We start from the raw sequence: 15,902 nt of genomic DNA, 5'->3' as shown, positions 1-15,902 counted from the left end.
GTTTACCAGTTTTATGTCTGCAAAAAGCTAAACAAAATAGAAATTTAACAGCCTGAAATTTGTTACCTTCTGCCTAGTATCAGGGGTCAAATCTGAAATGCCTCCATGTCTTAAAATAAACGTCATGGTCTATAGAAACCATGGAGAAAGTCTCATGCTTTAGTCATAAAATACACCATATATGAGCTTATCTGCCCCACTATTCTCTATACCAGTAGTTCTCAACCTTTTTGAGTCGTGACCCCCAATTTAACATGCATGTTGTCCGTGACCCCTGCTCACTGAACACAATCCCACACGCACAGTTCAGATCACCCAAAAAAGAAACAAAATGACCCAAAAAAGACACAAAATGACCAGAAAAGACACAAAATGACCAAAAAAAAGACACCAAATGCCACAAAAAAGAAAAAAAATTACCAAAAAAGACGCAAAATGACTAAAAAAAGACACAAAAAAGAAAAAAAATGACAAAAAAAGACACAAAATTACCAAAAAAGGAAACAAAATTACTAAAAAAGACACAAAATGACCAGAAAAGACACAAAATGACCAAAAAAAGACACAAAATGACACAAAAAAGAAAAAAAATGACCAAAAAAGACACAAAATGACTAAAAAAAGACACAAAATGACCAAAAAAAAGGAAACAAAATTACTAAAAAAGACACAAAATGACCAAAAAAAAGACACAAAATGACACAAAAAAGAAAAAAATGACCAAAAAAGACACAAAATGACTAAAAAAAGACACAAAATGTCCAAAAAAGACACAAAATGACCAAAAAAGACACAAAATGACCAAAAAAAGGAAACAAAATTACTAAAAAAGACACAAAATGACTAAAAAAAGACACAAAATGTCCAAAAAAGACACAAATTGACCAGAAAATGATCAAAAAAAGACACAAAATGACCAAAAAAAGACACAAAATGACCAAAAAGACTAAAACACATTAACACATGAACACTTTAACACAGTGGAGACAGAGCTGACTTCCAAAATGATTTGGCGACCCCCAGAAATCATCTTGTGACCCCAATTGGGGTCCCGACCCCAAGGTTGAGAATAGCTGCTCTATACTATTGATAAACTGATCAGTTTGAGCCTTGCATAACTCTGGTCCAGTGTTATAACATTAATCTTACAACCTTTTTGGCCTCTCTCCAGTGAAATACATAACAGATTATCTTGGGTTGTGACTGGTGTATGCTTATCTCTGGGCTGATGGTCCCTCCCCTTTTCGAAAAACTAGCATAAAAACAACATTTTGCAACCATTCAAGTGGTGTTCTTAAATCTGAAGACGAGGCTCTAAGGTAGGGATAAACAAGTGTGGATTTATTATTGACATAAAACATGATAGCACTTCATTATGATGCAGCATTTTGTTTCAGGGACTTATGGGGTGTTCAATGGAAACACTTAGCTTGTTATAAAATAACTGAGCCAAATTACAAGTGTGTTCTCTCTACGGTTATAAAAGCATTGAATTCATATGAATAAATCTCTAATCTTTCCACCAGATGCTATGTAATCAAATGCTGTGTTGCATACGTTTCCATGGTAACTTCTTTATTCTCTAAAAGTAAATGGCAGAAAACTTGAAGGAAACCAAGCTTGGTTTACCAAAAATAAACTATATGACCTCCCCATGGAATTAAAACACTGAATTAAAACTCAAAAAATATTTTAGTTAGTGGCTACATACACTGTAAAAAAATGTCTGTAGATTTTACAGTGAAAAACTGCTAAACCATGACAGTAAAAGACCGTATAATGATCAATGGGTTAATTCAGTTTCAGTCACAATGAAACACAGTGTATGAATATCAGCCAAAACAGTATTTTTTACAATTTAAAAAAAAATAAAAAATACATTACTCCACTTTAAAATACACCGGCACCATGTTCATAGCAAAAATATACTGTAATATATATATATATATATACACACAAGCCATCATTTTTGCATTTATTTTTTGTAAAAATACTTTTTCTCACTGTTAAATGTACTAAACACCATATCTCTAACAGAAAAATACTGTAATATTTAATAGAAAAATCTTTTTTGTCAATTATATGGCAGAACAGCGTTTATTTTGATGGAAAAACTTTTTTTTTTTACGGTAAAATATGGAATAAAAGGGCAATCTTGAACGTGAAATCAACAGTGCTTTACCGCAATGTTACAAAAAGTTGCACCGCATTTATTACGGTAAAATTCTGGCATCCACAGCTGCCGTTTTTACCGTAAAAACAACAGTTTGTTTTTTACAGTGTAAGATCATTTACAACAACAACAGTAAGCTGTTTCTCTATTTCATTAGTTAGAATTACAGACAGTCACATCAGGCTATCTTTTTATGGGTTATGTTTCAATTTCTGATGAAAGGCTCACACTAATTCTTGTATATATTCTGTGTTTGTGTCTGTAATGAGAGCAGATGGCCTTGACTGTGGCAGACAGAGCCGTTGGGGCCATTATTGGGGCAGCAGTGGCAGATGCAGCAGGTAAGATAAATTGTGTGATACCGCTGCTGGGACTGAGTTAATTACAGCAACAGGGCTTTCTTTCCATATCTCAATAATTCATACCCCTACTGCATGCCATGCTGCTTTAGTAGAGCTTTTACTGTTTATTTCTCACATTGCAAATGGGATACATAATAGTTTATTCATTGCATTCATTGTTTGTCTTGTCAGTAGCATTTTGCATAAGCAACATCTGTACATGCTGATAAGTATGAGGGCGGTTCCTTAGCTTGTGTCAGTCATGTTGACTTAATAATGTTATGGAAGCTGCTGCAATGGCTGCACGGCTCCACCCAAATGATCATATTTTCACTTCCACATGCTATTCTTAATTCTCTTTATAATGATGCACAATAAAGGGACTTATCCCAAATGTTAGTTCCTATTTGGTGACTGCTCTTGTTTAGATTCAGGATCCCCTACACTGCAAAAAAAGAAAAGTTGGGTGAACTCAAAGTTTCAAGGCAACAAACTTCGATAAAATTTTAAGTTGGACAATTAAACTAAATATTTTAAGTTTTGTTCTTGAGTTTGCTGAACTCTGAATTCAGATTTTTGTCAACTCAACTGTAAGTTGTACTAACTTATAATTTTACATTATAAGTTATAATAACTTTTAATCCTTACTCCTGCTAACTTCTGCAATGTGCTGAATTGGCACGATTGTAACGCCGCTATGAAATGTCAGCTAATGTTGCGACCACAATTTTGAGTTAGCATTGATAGGCTAATGGCTACTCTTGTAGCTGTAACAAGCAGCGCCGCTAGCATCAGTTAGCCGCTAGCATCAGTTAGCCGCTAGCTTTCGCTAATGACCGAATTTCACAGATTTCCCGCATTTCCCAACAAAGAAATAAGAGTTATCAGAACTATTGTCCCTTGTTGTGAACCCCAACTTAAAGATATAAGTAACAACAACTCACCAACTTGTTTTTGAGCAGACAACTGGCTTCCTTTGTTGTGCTAACTTACATTATTGCCCTAAATGTCAATAATTTATATTTCCAAGTTTTACCAACTTAAATCACTGTTTTAGGCAAAAAATACAAGTTGGCTTTTTTTTGCAGTGTACCACACATCTATTTCCCTTCCCATGCTATGTTGTCAACAGACTTTATATACACTGGGTCATGTCAAAAACAGAATCTTTACGTTTCCTTTTAAAAAATAAGGAGTCAGGAGTCAAAGTGAGGTGTAAATTAAATGAGTTTTATTTAACAGTGCTTCAAGCTAAAATGTGCAAATAAGGTTGGTTCACAAGAGGGTGGAAGAAATGGGACAAGGTGGTGGTGCCAAATAATTGAAATTAGTAAAACAAAACAAGGCCTGACTAATCTAGTATACAACAAAACAAACTCCTAAAAAATAAAAATAAAAACCAAACTGACTTATGTAGAAATAGTGTTTAGAAATGAATACGTGTGGCACCAACCAATAACCCAGAAACAGAAACACACACACAACCAGTCCTCTGTCACGTAACATAATCACTTTATAATGATGCATAATAAAGGGACTTATCCCAAATGTTAGTTCCTACTTGGTGACTGTTTAGATTCAGGATCCCCTACCACAGTCAACAGACTCTATAACACTGGGTCATGTCAAAAACAGAACTATTGAATGTTCCACTATTTTTTTTTACCATCTTTTGTGTGTGTTTGTGTTCCCCACCCATACAGCCCAGCCCATGCACTGGATTTACAATCCAGACAGGCTGAAGGAAGTTCTCTCTGATCTGGAGCCTTGTCCCGAGTTCCGCCCTCAGTCAGCCAATCCTTTCTACCGCAGGACGACTGGCGAGCAGAGCTGCTACGGGGACCAGGCCTACGTCCTGCTGGAGTCCCTGAGCCAGTGTGGAGGTACTGAAACCCAGTGGTGGAAAGTAACTAAGTACTTTTACTCAAGTACTGTACTTAAGTACAATTTTGAGGTACTTGTACTTTACTTGAGTATTTCCATTTTATGTCACTTTATACTTCTCCTTCACTACATTTTGAGGCAAATATTGTACTTTTTACTCCACTACATTTAGCTGACAGCTTTAGTTACTTTTCACTCGAGGTTTAACATAAAAAACACAATAAATTTAGGTGATTAGACAACTTTTTTAAATAAACCTCATAACAGAATATTAAATAGTCAATATGAGCCCTACCTTGAGAAAATGAAAACGCTGTATACATAAATGCATCAATAATAATAATATAATATGATATTTGGAATATATAAAACAATCTAAGTGGGTCCATTCTGCATAACAACTACTTTTACTTTTGATACTTTAAGTACATTTTGATGCTGATACTTTTGTACTTTCACTTAAGTACATTTTGAATGCAGGACTTTTACTTGTAGTGGAGTAATTTCACAGTGTGGTATTAGTACTTTTACTTAAGTAAGAGATCTGAATACTTTTTCCACCTCTGCTGAAACCATAGACCAGGGACGGGCAACTTAAATGCTGCAGGGGGCCACAATTTTTCATCGACACTACCACAGGGCCACATATAGGAGCGTGCACTTAACCAGATATGATGAAACTGCTCTTTTAAATATGTTTACAGTGCAGTAACTTAACATATTTCATGCTCAAATGCATGTAGAACAGTATAAATAGGAATACAAAAGGTTTGAAGCAAATAAAAAATAACCACTTACTGTGATTTCTTTTTTTTTTCAGTGCAAGAACAGCAGAAAAAACATTAATTGCAAGAAGTAATTTTGTGCATTTTTACACCGCACTTTTAAGATTTCATGCTCAAATGCATGTGTAGCGGCGTAGTATTTTCTCTTTGCGTTGTGTTATTAAGTCGACCAGGACATCGAGTTGGCATCCAGCCATTTATTCTGACGAAACAAAACAAGTGCATCCCACGTTTATCCCACAAGGTCTGAATGCCTGAAATACAATAACATGAAATACAACAAACATGAAATACAAAAATCATACCTGACGAAATAAAACAAGTGCATCCCACTGAAAGATATAAAATTAAAAGACACGTTAAGTTTCTACTAAAATAAAATAAAATAAAATTAATATATTAAAGAAAAAAGACGGAGCTCCTAGCCCGTAACCTTACCGTTTATCCCACAAGGTCTGAATGCAGCTGCCCCCGGGGTGCACGACACTAAACCCCAGGGGTGCTGCGTTCAATACCTGTGGGCTTTTTTAAAGATGGCAAGTGGAATCCTAATACCTGATTAACTATGTTACACATGTAGTTGTACTGAGGACCACTTCAAGTGAGGGTGCGGGCCGTATGTGGCCCCCGGGCCTCCAGTTGCCCACCCCTGCCTTAGACTGTATATAAACAGGCAGCAACAGCAATAAAATAGCAGTAGTCATATTTGATTTACAGTAAATGCATATCAGAGTTACCCCTGTCAAGACTGGTTGTTACTGTTGGTAAAGTTAAGACCATATTTCCCATAAATCCTGTTGTTACGTATGTTGCACCTCAGATATTTTGAAGATGACTTAAATTAGAAGATTTAGTCTTTACTGACACATGTAAGGATTTTTGGAAGAGACAGAAAGAGGTAAAAAAAAATCATTTATTTCAACTTATGAGGGACTGTGTGTATAATAACCTGAGTGGGGACATTCTGCGTAACAAGTACTTTTATTTTTGATACTTTAAGTTCGGTGGATGCCGTACTTTTACTTACGTAAGTTTTGAATGCAGGACTTTTACTTGTAGTGGAGTAATTCCTAGTATGGCAGTAGTAAGGGTTAAGTAAAGGATCAGAATACTTTTTCCACCACTGGTGCAGTGTATCTACGTTGAATATGAAGCAACAACAAAAATTGTAATTTAATCTTAGCATAAAGACTAAAAAAAGTGTATTTCCCCAAATTCTAAACTTTTCCTTTCATAGATGACACATCACCTTAAAGATCACTTGCTTTTTTCTGTGTACAGTATTAAGGAGATGATGTCACATTAGTGTGTTTCTTTGTGAACTAACAAAATGGTTTTTAAAAGATATACACTACTGGTCAAAAGTTTTAGAACACACCAACTTTTCCAGAATTTAATTGAAAATGATGCAGTTTAATGTCTCAGTGTACTCTGAAATTAATGCACATTTGCAACATTTAAAATTCTTGATTGAGCATGATAGTGTTTTGAAAGTAAAAAAAAGATTCAAAATCACATTTTATGTTGGACTAGAGGACTAAAAAACGACACAAAATGACTAAAAAAAGACACAAAATGACAAAAAAAGACACCAAAAGACACAAAATGACTAAAAAAAAGACACAAAATGACCAAAAAAAGACACAAAATGACAAAAAAAAGACACAAAATGACAAAAAAAAGACACCAAAAGACACAAAAGGACTAAAAAAAGACACAAAATGACCAAAAAAGACAAAAAAAGACACAAAATGACAAAAAAAGACACAAAATGACAAAAAAAAGACACCAAAAGACACAAAATGACAAAAAAAAGACACAAAATGACCAAAAAAAGACACAAAATGACTTACAAAGACATGAACAGAATTCAAAAATGGACAAAATAGCCCAAGACTCCATAGAGTTAAGTTGTTAACCCATTTCTTGTTCCCTGAAAAAGGCCTACTTGTATAATTCTGAAATGTACATTATTTTCCAGTTTTGGTTAAGCTTACCTTTTTTTATTTACCTCTGGCAGTTCACCACTTACCTTTGGACCCTTTCAAGCTGTTCATTTGACTTGAACTGCTTGAATTTCAATAAAAAAACTGGAAAAATTGGGGTGTTCTAAAACTTTTGACCAGTAGTGTATGTCATGTGTTGGCAGATGTGAATGTTGAAGACTTGACCCAGCGCATCTACAAGTTCTTCGGCCCAGGAACAGTGTACGACCTGCCGCTCAATGATCCTTACAGGAAGAAGGGAGGTACTGTACCTGTTTTGCTTTAATTCAATATTGTGATGTATCAATCATCAACTCAACAGGCCTGAACGGATGTGAGAGCCTCTGTTACTGTCTGATAACACTATGCATAATGTTTTTCCTACCAGCTGATGGGGAATTCCCCCTTCCCAGTCAGACTTCTCTCTTCTTAGTTGGTGTTCAGAGTTTTGGATATGTGGTGCTTTTTTACTGCCAGGATATCGTATAAATACAGTGCTGCTGTAAATCACCAGAACAGGCCAGGGTGCTTTTGGGTACAGTTAACTGCAGGCGGCATTATGTCTGAGAATAACATAAGAAGAGCTGTGTCATCACCACAGACACAGACAAAGAAAAGAGCTCCACCTACAGAAACTTGAACTGCATCAACAGAAATGTTTCTTTTCCTCTTTTGCTTTTTTTGTCACTTAGCCATACTTCTCTGATTCTGTCTTATTAAATTAATGATGAAGCTGTTAAATAAAATATTTATTTATTTTCATATATATATATATATATATATATATATATATAAAATAACTCGGTAACACTTTACAATAACCATCATTTATAAATGGTAAACAGATGGTAAACAGTTTATTAATGTTTAATCATCATTTATAAACCGTATATAAGCCATTTAGAATGGTAAATACATAATTTATTAATGTTTAACTAACTACATCATTTATAAATGGCTAATTGATGGTATATTCATGTAAGTTTATAGATACTTTATCATTAACAAATTAAATTAAAACTAATAGTTTATTAATGGTTTTAGTTGCACTCATAACATTTTTAACACCATATTAAGTATGTTAATGATTTTGAAATGGTTCATATGCCTTTAAGAAATTGGTTTAAAACATTTAAAGATTAAATATGTATATAGCACTTTGTAAATGGTTATTAATTGGTTTATAAACCATCTATAAACATAAGTTAGATGGTTATTGTAAAGTGTTACCAATAACTCTTTGTTCCATTTATTAGGTCCCAAAGCCATCCTCCCCATAGATGGCCCATGGAGAAACGGGAGCCTAAAAGCTTTCTTCAGAAATGTGGATGCTGGCAAAGAAGAAACTGGTAAACATAAACATAAATGTCATAAGGACACGAAGGCCTCTGCATGTTTTTTGGTGGTTGTAATGTGTGTTTTTGTGTGTAATTGTTGTTTTGTATTATTACATAGCTAACTACTTGGCTAAGTAGCTTGCTAAGCTAACTACTTAGCCAAGAAGTTAGCTAAGTAGTTAGCTTAACAAGCTACTTAGCTAAATACTTAGCCAAGAAGTTAGCTGGTAAACATCACAGGTCATAAGGACATGAAGGCCTCTGCATGTTTTTTGGTGGTTGTAATGTGTGTTTTTGTGTGTTTTTGAGGCTGTGACAAGGACTGTCAGATGGATGGCGTCACCAAGCTGGCTCCGCTGGTCGCCATGTACGCTGGCCGACCCGAGATGCTGGAGAAAGTGGAGGAAGCCATGCGGGTGACCCAGAACAATGACATGTGTGTGGCTGTGACACTGGCTGCAGCAAGGTTAGACACATGTTCAACTTTGGATCAAGTAGCATTTAACAGTAGTTACATTCTTTTGAAGAGAGTTAACCCTCTATGGCAGTAGTTCTCAACCTTTTTGAGTCGCGACCCCCAATTTAACATGCATGTTGTCTGCAACCCCCACTCACTGAACACAATCTCACATGCACAGTTCAGATCACCCGAAAAAGAAACAAAATTACAAAAAAAAAGGAAACTAAATGACCAAAAAAGACAGAAAATTACCAGAAAAGACAGAAAATAACCAAAAAAGGAAACGAATTGACCAAAAAAGACACAAATTGACCACAAAATGATAAAAAAAAAAGACACAAAATGGCCTAAAAAGACACAAAAAAGACACAAAATGACCAAAAAAAGACATTAAGTGACCAAAAACACATGAACACTTTAACACAGTGGAGACAGAGCTGACTTCCAAAAAGATTTGGCGACCCCCAGAAATCATCTCGCGACCCCAATTGGGGTCCCGACCCCAAGGTTGAGAACAGCTGCTCTATGGTACTGTGCTGCCCTCAGGCAACATACCCATTTAAGGCCTGTCAAATTTCTACAATGCATGATTTTGAGTGATGCGATACTTTAAAAAAGAGGGAAGAGAATAGGGAACCAATAGCAGCGCTTTAATTTGTCACCTGACCTCCAGGAGGCCATATTGAAACCCTATTTTTCAGACTTTTCCACAGGAAACGGCTTTGCCATTTTTGCGCCACAAAAAAATCACTCAAAATGTCATTTCCTGGCCTTTTTCCATCTGGAAAAAACTATATTCCTACTGATAGGCAAGAATGAAGTTTATCATTTTTGATAGTTTCATACACTTAGACTGTTCAAGACATTCATTTTAATGGGTCGTTGGTTCGATGGTACAAGAAAACAGTTAAAAAAAGTTCCTTTTATAATGTTTTTAAATTTGAAATGTTATGTATTATACCCTGTTGAAGCTACTGAATATTTTACACGTTTATTAGAGAAATTATGTTAAAATGAATTGTAAAAACTCTCTTTTTCACTTCAATGGGCCAATGTTGCCTATGGGCAACAAACACCAAAAACTTCTGAAATGTTTTTTTCTGATTATGTTTATTTAGTCTATTAAGACAAAAAAACCCTCCAAACATTTTTTCCTAACTGGCATCATAATGTGTACCATAGAGAGTTAATGCAGGTTTAACCTTTGTTTGTCTGTCTTTTTAAGGTTTTTGGAGCATTTCATTGTGAACGGTCCTGATCCCAATGCTCTGGATGCAGTTCTGGCTCAGTTGAATGACCCAAAGAGACAGAACCCTCAGGATCTGGACCGGGCTGTCATTGGTGAGGCTACATGTGTCTTTAACCCTATAAAGCCTGAACCATGAAAAAAGTGTTAAATTAACCTGCTGACAAATAAATAAATAAATAAAAATCCAATATGAATAGGCATATATGAATTCTAATTTGTATCATATTTGATACACCAGGTCTTTTTGTGCAATTTGTTGCTCACGGTTTGTTTTTCTTGAACTAACAAAAACATATGAAACCTAATATTTTTAACCTATTAATACTTTGACTTCCTTTTATCATTTTCCTCAAACATGCAAAATATTTTTTTTCCGTATAACACAACATCATACATCTTACGATATGAAGTTTTCCCGCAGCAATGACTGATCCACCAGTGGAACCTATATCTATTTTGCTACATCTAGTATTTTTGTACAATTTGTTGCTCTTTTTTCCTTCTTTAACACATGAAGAAAAGAAAGTTTTTCAGGAAAAAAATGATCACACTGATGATGTAGAGTTCTCAAAAACTTGTGTATCAAATATGATACACTTGGCTTTATAGGGTTAATACAGTGGCTCTGAGAGCTCACAGCGCTGCAACATAAGAAAACACATGCAAATACACAAAACACAAGCAAATTGAGAAAACATCTTCATCAATTTGACAACACAAGCGCAGCATTTAGAAAATGTGCTGCAAAGACCAACACAACAGAAGTGTTTCCAGAGGACACTTAAAAGTGATGCACACGTCTGGACACGCTTGTGATATTATCACGTTATTTCAAGATAATGATAATTTCTTTGATAATAATAAGAAAAAAATGTTTTTGCATTATTACATAGCTAACTACTTGGCTAAGTAGCTTGCTAAGCTAATTACTTAGCCAAGAAGTTAGCTAAGTAGTTAGCTTAACAAGCTACTTAGCTAAATACTGAGCCAAGAAGTTAGCTAAGTAGTTAGCTTAACAAGCTACTTAGCTAAATACTTAGCCAAGAAATTAGCTAAGTAGTTAGCTTAACAAGCTACTTAGCTAAATACTTAGCCAAGAAGTTAGCTAAGTATTTAGTTTAGCAAGCTTCTTAGCTAAAAATGGATATGGGTCATTTTTTTAGAAGAGTAGTGACACAAAAAGGGATTTTATTCAAAAATTAATAAAGGAAACATAAAATTAGGATGTATGATGATCAAAAACAAAGTAATTGAGGAAAACCTGGAATACTGAATGATGAAAATAATTTATTGCAAAGATATAGAACATAAAAACTCTGCCGGGTCACTTTAGACCATGTTGTGCATCAAAGGGTTAAACTCTAAACAAAACTTTTCATCTCTCTTCCTGTATCTCTGCTGCAGCTCATATCCACCAGGTGAAGGACAATCTGGGCAAGACGTCCCAACAGCTCGTACCTGCTGTGTTCACAAACACCTGAGGTAAGCCGCTGGTAGCAGCAGGACCAGGTCTGTTGACTTGGATCAGGTCTTGGCATGGCTTGTGTCCCTCCCTGTCAGTATATCCGTTAGAAGGGTCGTCCAGCCTTTGATCTCCTGACTAGTGGTCTCCCTCCTCCTTCCTTTTCATTTTTCCCTTCCCGCTGAGTGGAGTGTCTCAGGTTTTACAGGACTAAAAGGTTCACATGCTTAATACTTTATTGCAAGGCTTCTTACTTTCACAAACATAATGAGTCATTTCGTTTTCTTTACAATATTGTACCTTGCATTTTTTTTTTCTCCCCTTTTTTTCAAGGTATATATTCACAAAGTAAATAACAAAAACATAGGGTAAACAGACAAACATATATACAAGGCAAACTGGTATTCCCCAAATGAGGATCTCTAAGAAAAGGAATAAACCACAAACTAATGACACAAAACAAAAAAAACAAAAAAAAAAGGTAATAATATAATGAAAAAATAAGCGGTGGTGTATGCATACACTGTAAAAAATGTCTATAGATTTTACGGTGAAAAACTGCTAAACCATGACAGTAAAATACCGTAAAATGATAAATGAGTTAATTCAGTTTCAGTAACAATGAAACACTGTAAATATATATATCAGCCAAAACTGTTTTTTTTTTAAATACATAACTCCACTGTAAAATACACTGGCACCTTGTTTGTAACAAAATATATTGTAATATATATACAAGCCATCACTATAATTTTTGGATTTTATTTTTTGTAAAAATACTTTTTCTCACTTTTAAATGTACTAAACACCATATCTCTAACAGAAATATACTGTGATATTTAATGTTAAAATCTTTGTATTATGCGGCATTTATAATTATAATTAGTATTAGTATTTTCTTGTCAATTGTCAAATTGTCAGAATGGCAGAACAGAGTTTCTTTTGATTGAAAAACTTTTTCTTTTTTACAGTAAAATATGGAATAAAATGGCAATCTTAAACATGAAATCAACAGTGCTAATATCATTTTACCGTAATATTAGAAAAAGTTGCACCGTATTTATTATGGTAAATTTCTGGCAACCACAGCTGCTGGTTTTTACCGTAAAAACAACAGGTTTTTTTTACAGTGTACGTGTTCATGAATCTGTGTGTGTGTGTGTGTGTGTGTGTGTGTGTGTATGCATGTGAGTGTTGTGAAGGTTCACATGCTTAATGTACATGTGAAGCTCTGCAGGTCTGTTCAAAGGCTTTCTTCTAATAATACAGCAGAACTCAGAAATCAGATCATGCACAGTGAATAACATGAGTCATTTGGTGGCAATACAAGAAGATTTAAAAAGTCTCTGTTTGATAGCTGATCTGTTCCTGTATTATTTACCGTGTCTCGTTCTGCTGCTGATGCTCTGGCTCTGTGTCTAGCTCTGCCTGGTGCGTTCCAGGGAGCGCTTCATGGCGTCCTGAGGCTGAAACAGCTGGATGAAGCCGTCAGAGACACCATGCGCTGCGGGGGATGCACCGCCAGCCGGTCCTCCTTCATTGGAGCCTGTTTTGGGGCCCAGGTACTGTAAGAATGTGGTTCCCAGGCATATTAAACAGTTATTAGTCTGATGCAGTTTAAATTTTTTATTGGTGGAAATCAGTAGGAATGGGAGTTGTTATCAGAAATGTGTTTTTTAAAAAGATTTTTACACTAGCTTGTATTTATTTACACTGATTTGAGGAATATTTCGATTTTGTTTTGTTATTAAATGTACTCACCGAAATCAGCACATGCTCAAAAAAAGATTAGGTTATATGCAAATGACTCCTCTATTTAACGTGAAACATTTGCAGTTTTAAACATGTGCTTAACATTATGAATTGTACTTATTTGGTTAGGGTTAGTTTTACTCGTCTCCATCTTGCGTCGCCATCTTGTTTCCGATACGTGGAGCAGACCATATCTGGACTGTGGAGGAGGAGAGGGATCTGATCACTGACTACAGCCTCTCTACACCTCAACCTGACTGAGAGAAGCTGCTGCTAATTACTGTTAGCATTAACTGGAGCATTAACTGGGATGTTAGTTTTGGCTAGCAAAGAAACAAAAACAAAATGTATCTTTCTTACCTCAGAAAACTGAGCAGCGACTCCTTGGAGTGTCTGTTAGTCCAACCAAACACTGAACAAGACATTTTTACTGAACAAAACGTTCAAATAAACTGTCATTAAGTGAAAATACAGTGAAAGGGTCAAAGTTATGAGACCAAATCGGTAAACTTCCTCTTTTCTATCTATATAACGTTTTTAACTTTATTGACACGTTGCCGTGGATACGCATTGCTCTGCTTCTCTCCTGGTGACGGCTCGCCTTGTCAGTGACCTGTCAATCAAAGGTAGCCCCGCCCCAAATCATACGATTCTTTATCTTCTATTTTCTTCTAAATGGGGCCATTATTAGAACTATTGACATCAAATTGTCTTGAAGAAGATTTTTTACTAGTGATTGAGACCATAGTGTTATCCCTGAAAAATATTTCTGAGGTAATAAATCAAGTGAGAAGTTTTCAAATTTAGCACTGAAATGAATGGGCAGATTTCTTTTGCAGCCAAACTTAGCACCCCCTACTGGAATTTTCGGTGAATTGCAGGCTTAAGGCACTTCCTGGTGGCCTCCATGCTCAGACACGGAGACTGCCACCTGGTTAAAACGCCCTTAAATCTGCTGTAAAGTTGGTAATTTTAACATGACAATCTATGGGGACTGACTCCCTTTTGGGGCCAGCCTCAAGTGGCCAGTCGGGGAATTGCAATTTTTGGCGCTTCAACATCCCATATAATAGGTTGCTACTTGAAGTTGTTGTGTAACAATTAACATAAATATGGGTCACAATAAACTGCTTGCACAGAAAACCATTACAGATGTTGTGTCTGGTGGGGACGGTCTGGCTGATGCATGTGAAACATGTGCCATGTGGAACAGCGCAATAATTATGCTAAGCTAACCGCATTAGCCTTGTCAAAAAAATCAATCAACAATTACAATATATTAGTCAGAAGCAGGCCGACAAGACATCAAGGTTATTATAGTTAACGAAAACTAACGAAATAACGAAAACTAGAATTGAAAAAACATTTTCGTTAACTGAAATAAAAATAAAAACTACAGTTTTTAAAAAAACGATAACTAACTGAAACTGTATTGCGTGGTTACAAAACTAACTAAAACTAACTAAAATTATAGTGAAAATGTCCTTAGTTTTAGTTTTTGTCAACTTTTTTCATTCATAATTCAGTGTTTCTATTTGAACATGCAACACATGGTGAATATGTTTACTGAGACTGGGATGTTTACACTCCCACCAAAATTCAAAAAACAGTTAATAACCTTATTGGGGCTGAGATGATAAACCAAAGGAAATAAAGGCAAAATTTATTATGACCACTTTGAATCTGGCACCCAACACATAGCCCATTACAAAAAAACTAAAACTAATAAAAACTAAACTAAAACTAAGCATTTTCCAAAAATAAAAACTAAACTAAAACTAGAAAACTCACTCTAAAACTAACTGAATTTGAAAACAAAAATTCACAACGAAATTAAAACTAAAACTAATGAAAAATCCAAAACTATTATAACCTTGCAAGACATTTTTTCTTCATAGTTCACATATATAATTTAACACATTGTTGTTGTCTTTCTGTGGAACTGAATCATCTTTGATGAGTTTGACAATGAGCTTAGATATCCTAAAAGCTTTGTGATGCTTTCAGCTGTTATTCTGATGTGTTTTCAGACCGGTGTCCAGGGAATCCCAGAGTCCTGGAGGAAGAGGACGCTCAGATACCCTCTGCTGCTGGAGCTAGCCCAAAAAGTGGTCCAGAGAATCAAACAATAGAAGTTTAACTTTGATTTTTACCCCAAATACATAATACAAACATACAAAATCATCATATATGAAGTATTTATGAAGTGTGATTATAAAAGCTATTTCAGAAAAGTTGCAGATGTACTTTGACACGACAATCCATGACAGTTTTATTCTAAAGTCTTGTACTGAATGAACCTTGAAGCCATTTGCTCTGTCAAAGCCGCATCATGTAAGCAAGTGAAAGTCTGTGCAGGGTATTTATGTTTCGTAGAACAGCTGTTCTCAACCTTGGGGTCGGGACCCCAATTGGGGTCGCGAGATGATTTTTGGGGGTCGCCAAATCATTTAGGAAGTCAGCTCTGTCTCCAC

The 15,902-nt window shown here is 35.4% G+C and overlaps 1 protein-coding gene across 1 annotated transcript; it reads left to right on the top strand.

Moving 5' to 3' along the window:
• Window positions 1-1,294: 1,294 nt before the first annotated feature.
• Window positions 1,295-15,902, top strand: LOC131962476 (crystallin J1B-like). Its single transcript, XM_059327489.1, has 10 exons — window positions 1,295-1,319; window positions 2,448-2,514; window positions 4,218-4,397; window positions 7,333-7,431; window positions 8,425-8,517; window positions 8,815-8,971; window positions 10,191-10,306; window positions 11,619-11,696; window positions 13,099-13,238; window positions 15,459-15,902. The coding sequence occupies exons 2-10, from the start codon at window positions 2,448-2,450 to the stop codon at window positions 15,558-15,560; spliced, it is 1,032 nt and encodes a 343-aa protein (XP_059183472.1). The 5' UTR covers window positions 1,295-1,319; the 3' UTR covers window positions 15,561-15,902.

Source organism: Centropristis striata, chromosome 23 (genome assembly GCF_030273125.1).
Source record: "Centropristis striata isolate RG_2023a ecotype Rhode Island chromosome 23, C.striata_1.0, whole genome shotgun sequence".
In the NCBI taxonomy this organism is placed as follows: Eukaryota; Metazoa; Chordata; class Actinopteri; order Perciformes; family Serranidae; genus Centropristis; species Centropristis striata.
The sequence above is the reverse complement of the archived record's forward strand: the minus strand, read 5'-3'. Positions and strand labels throughout refer to the sequence as shown.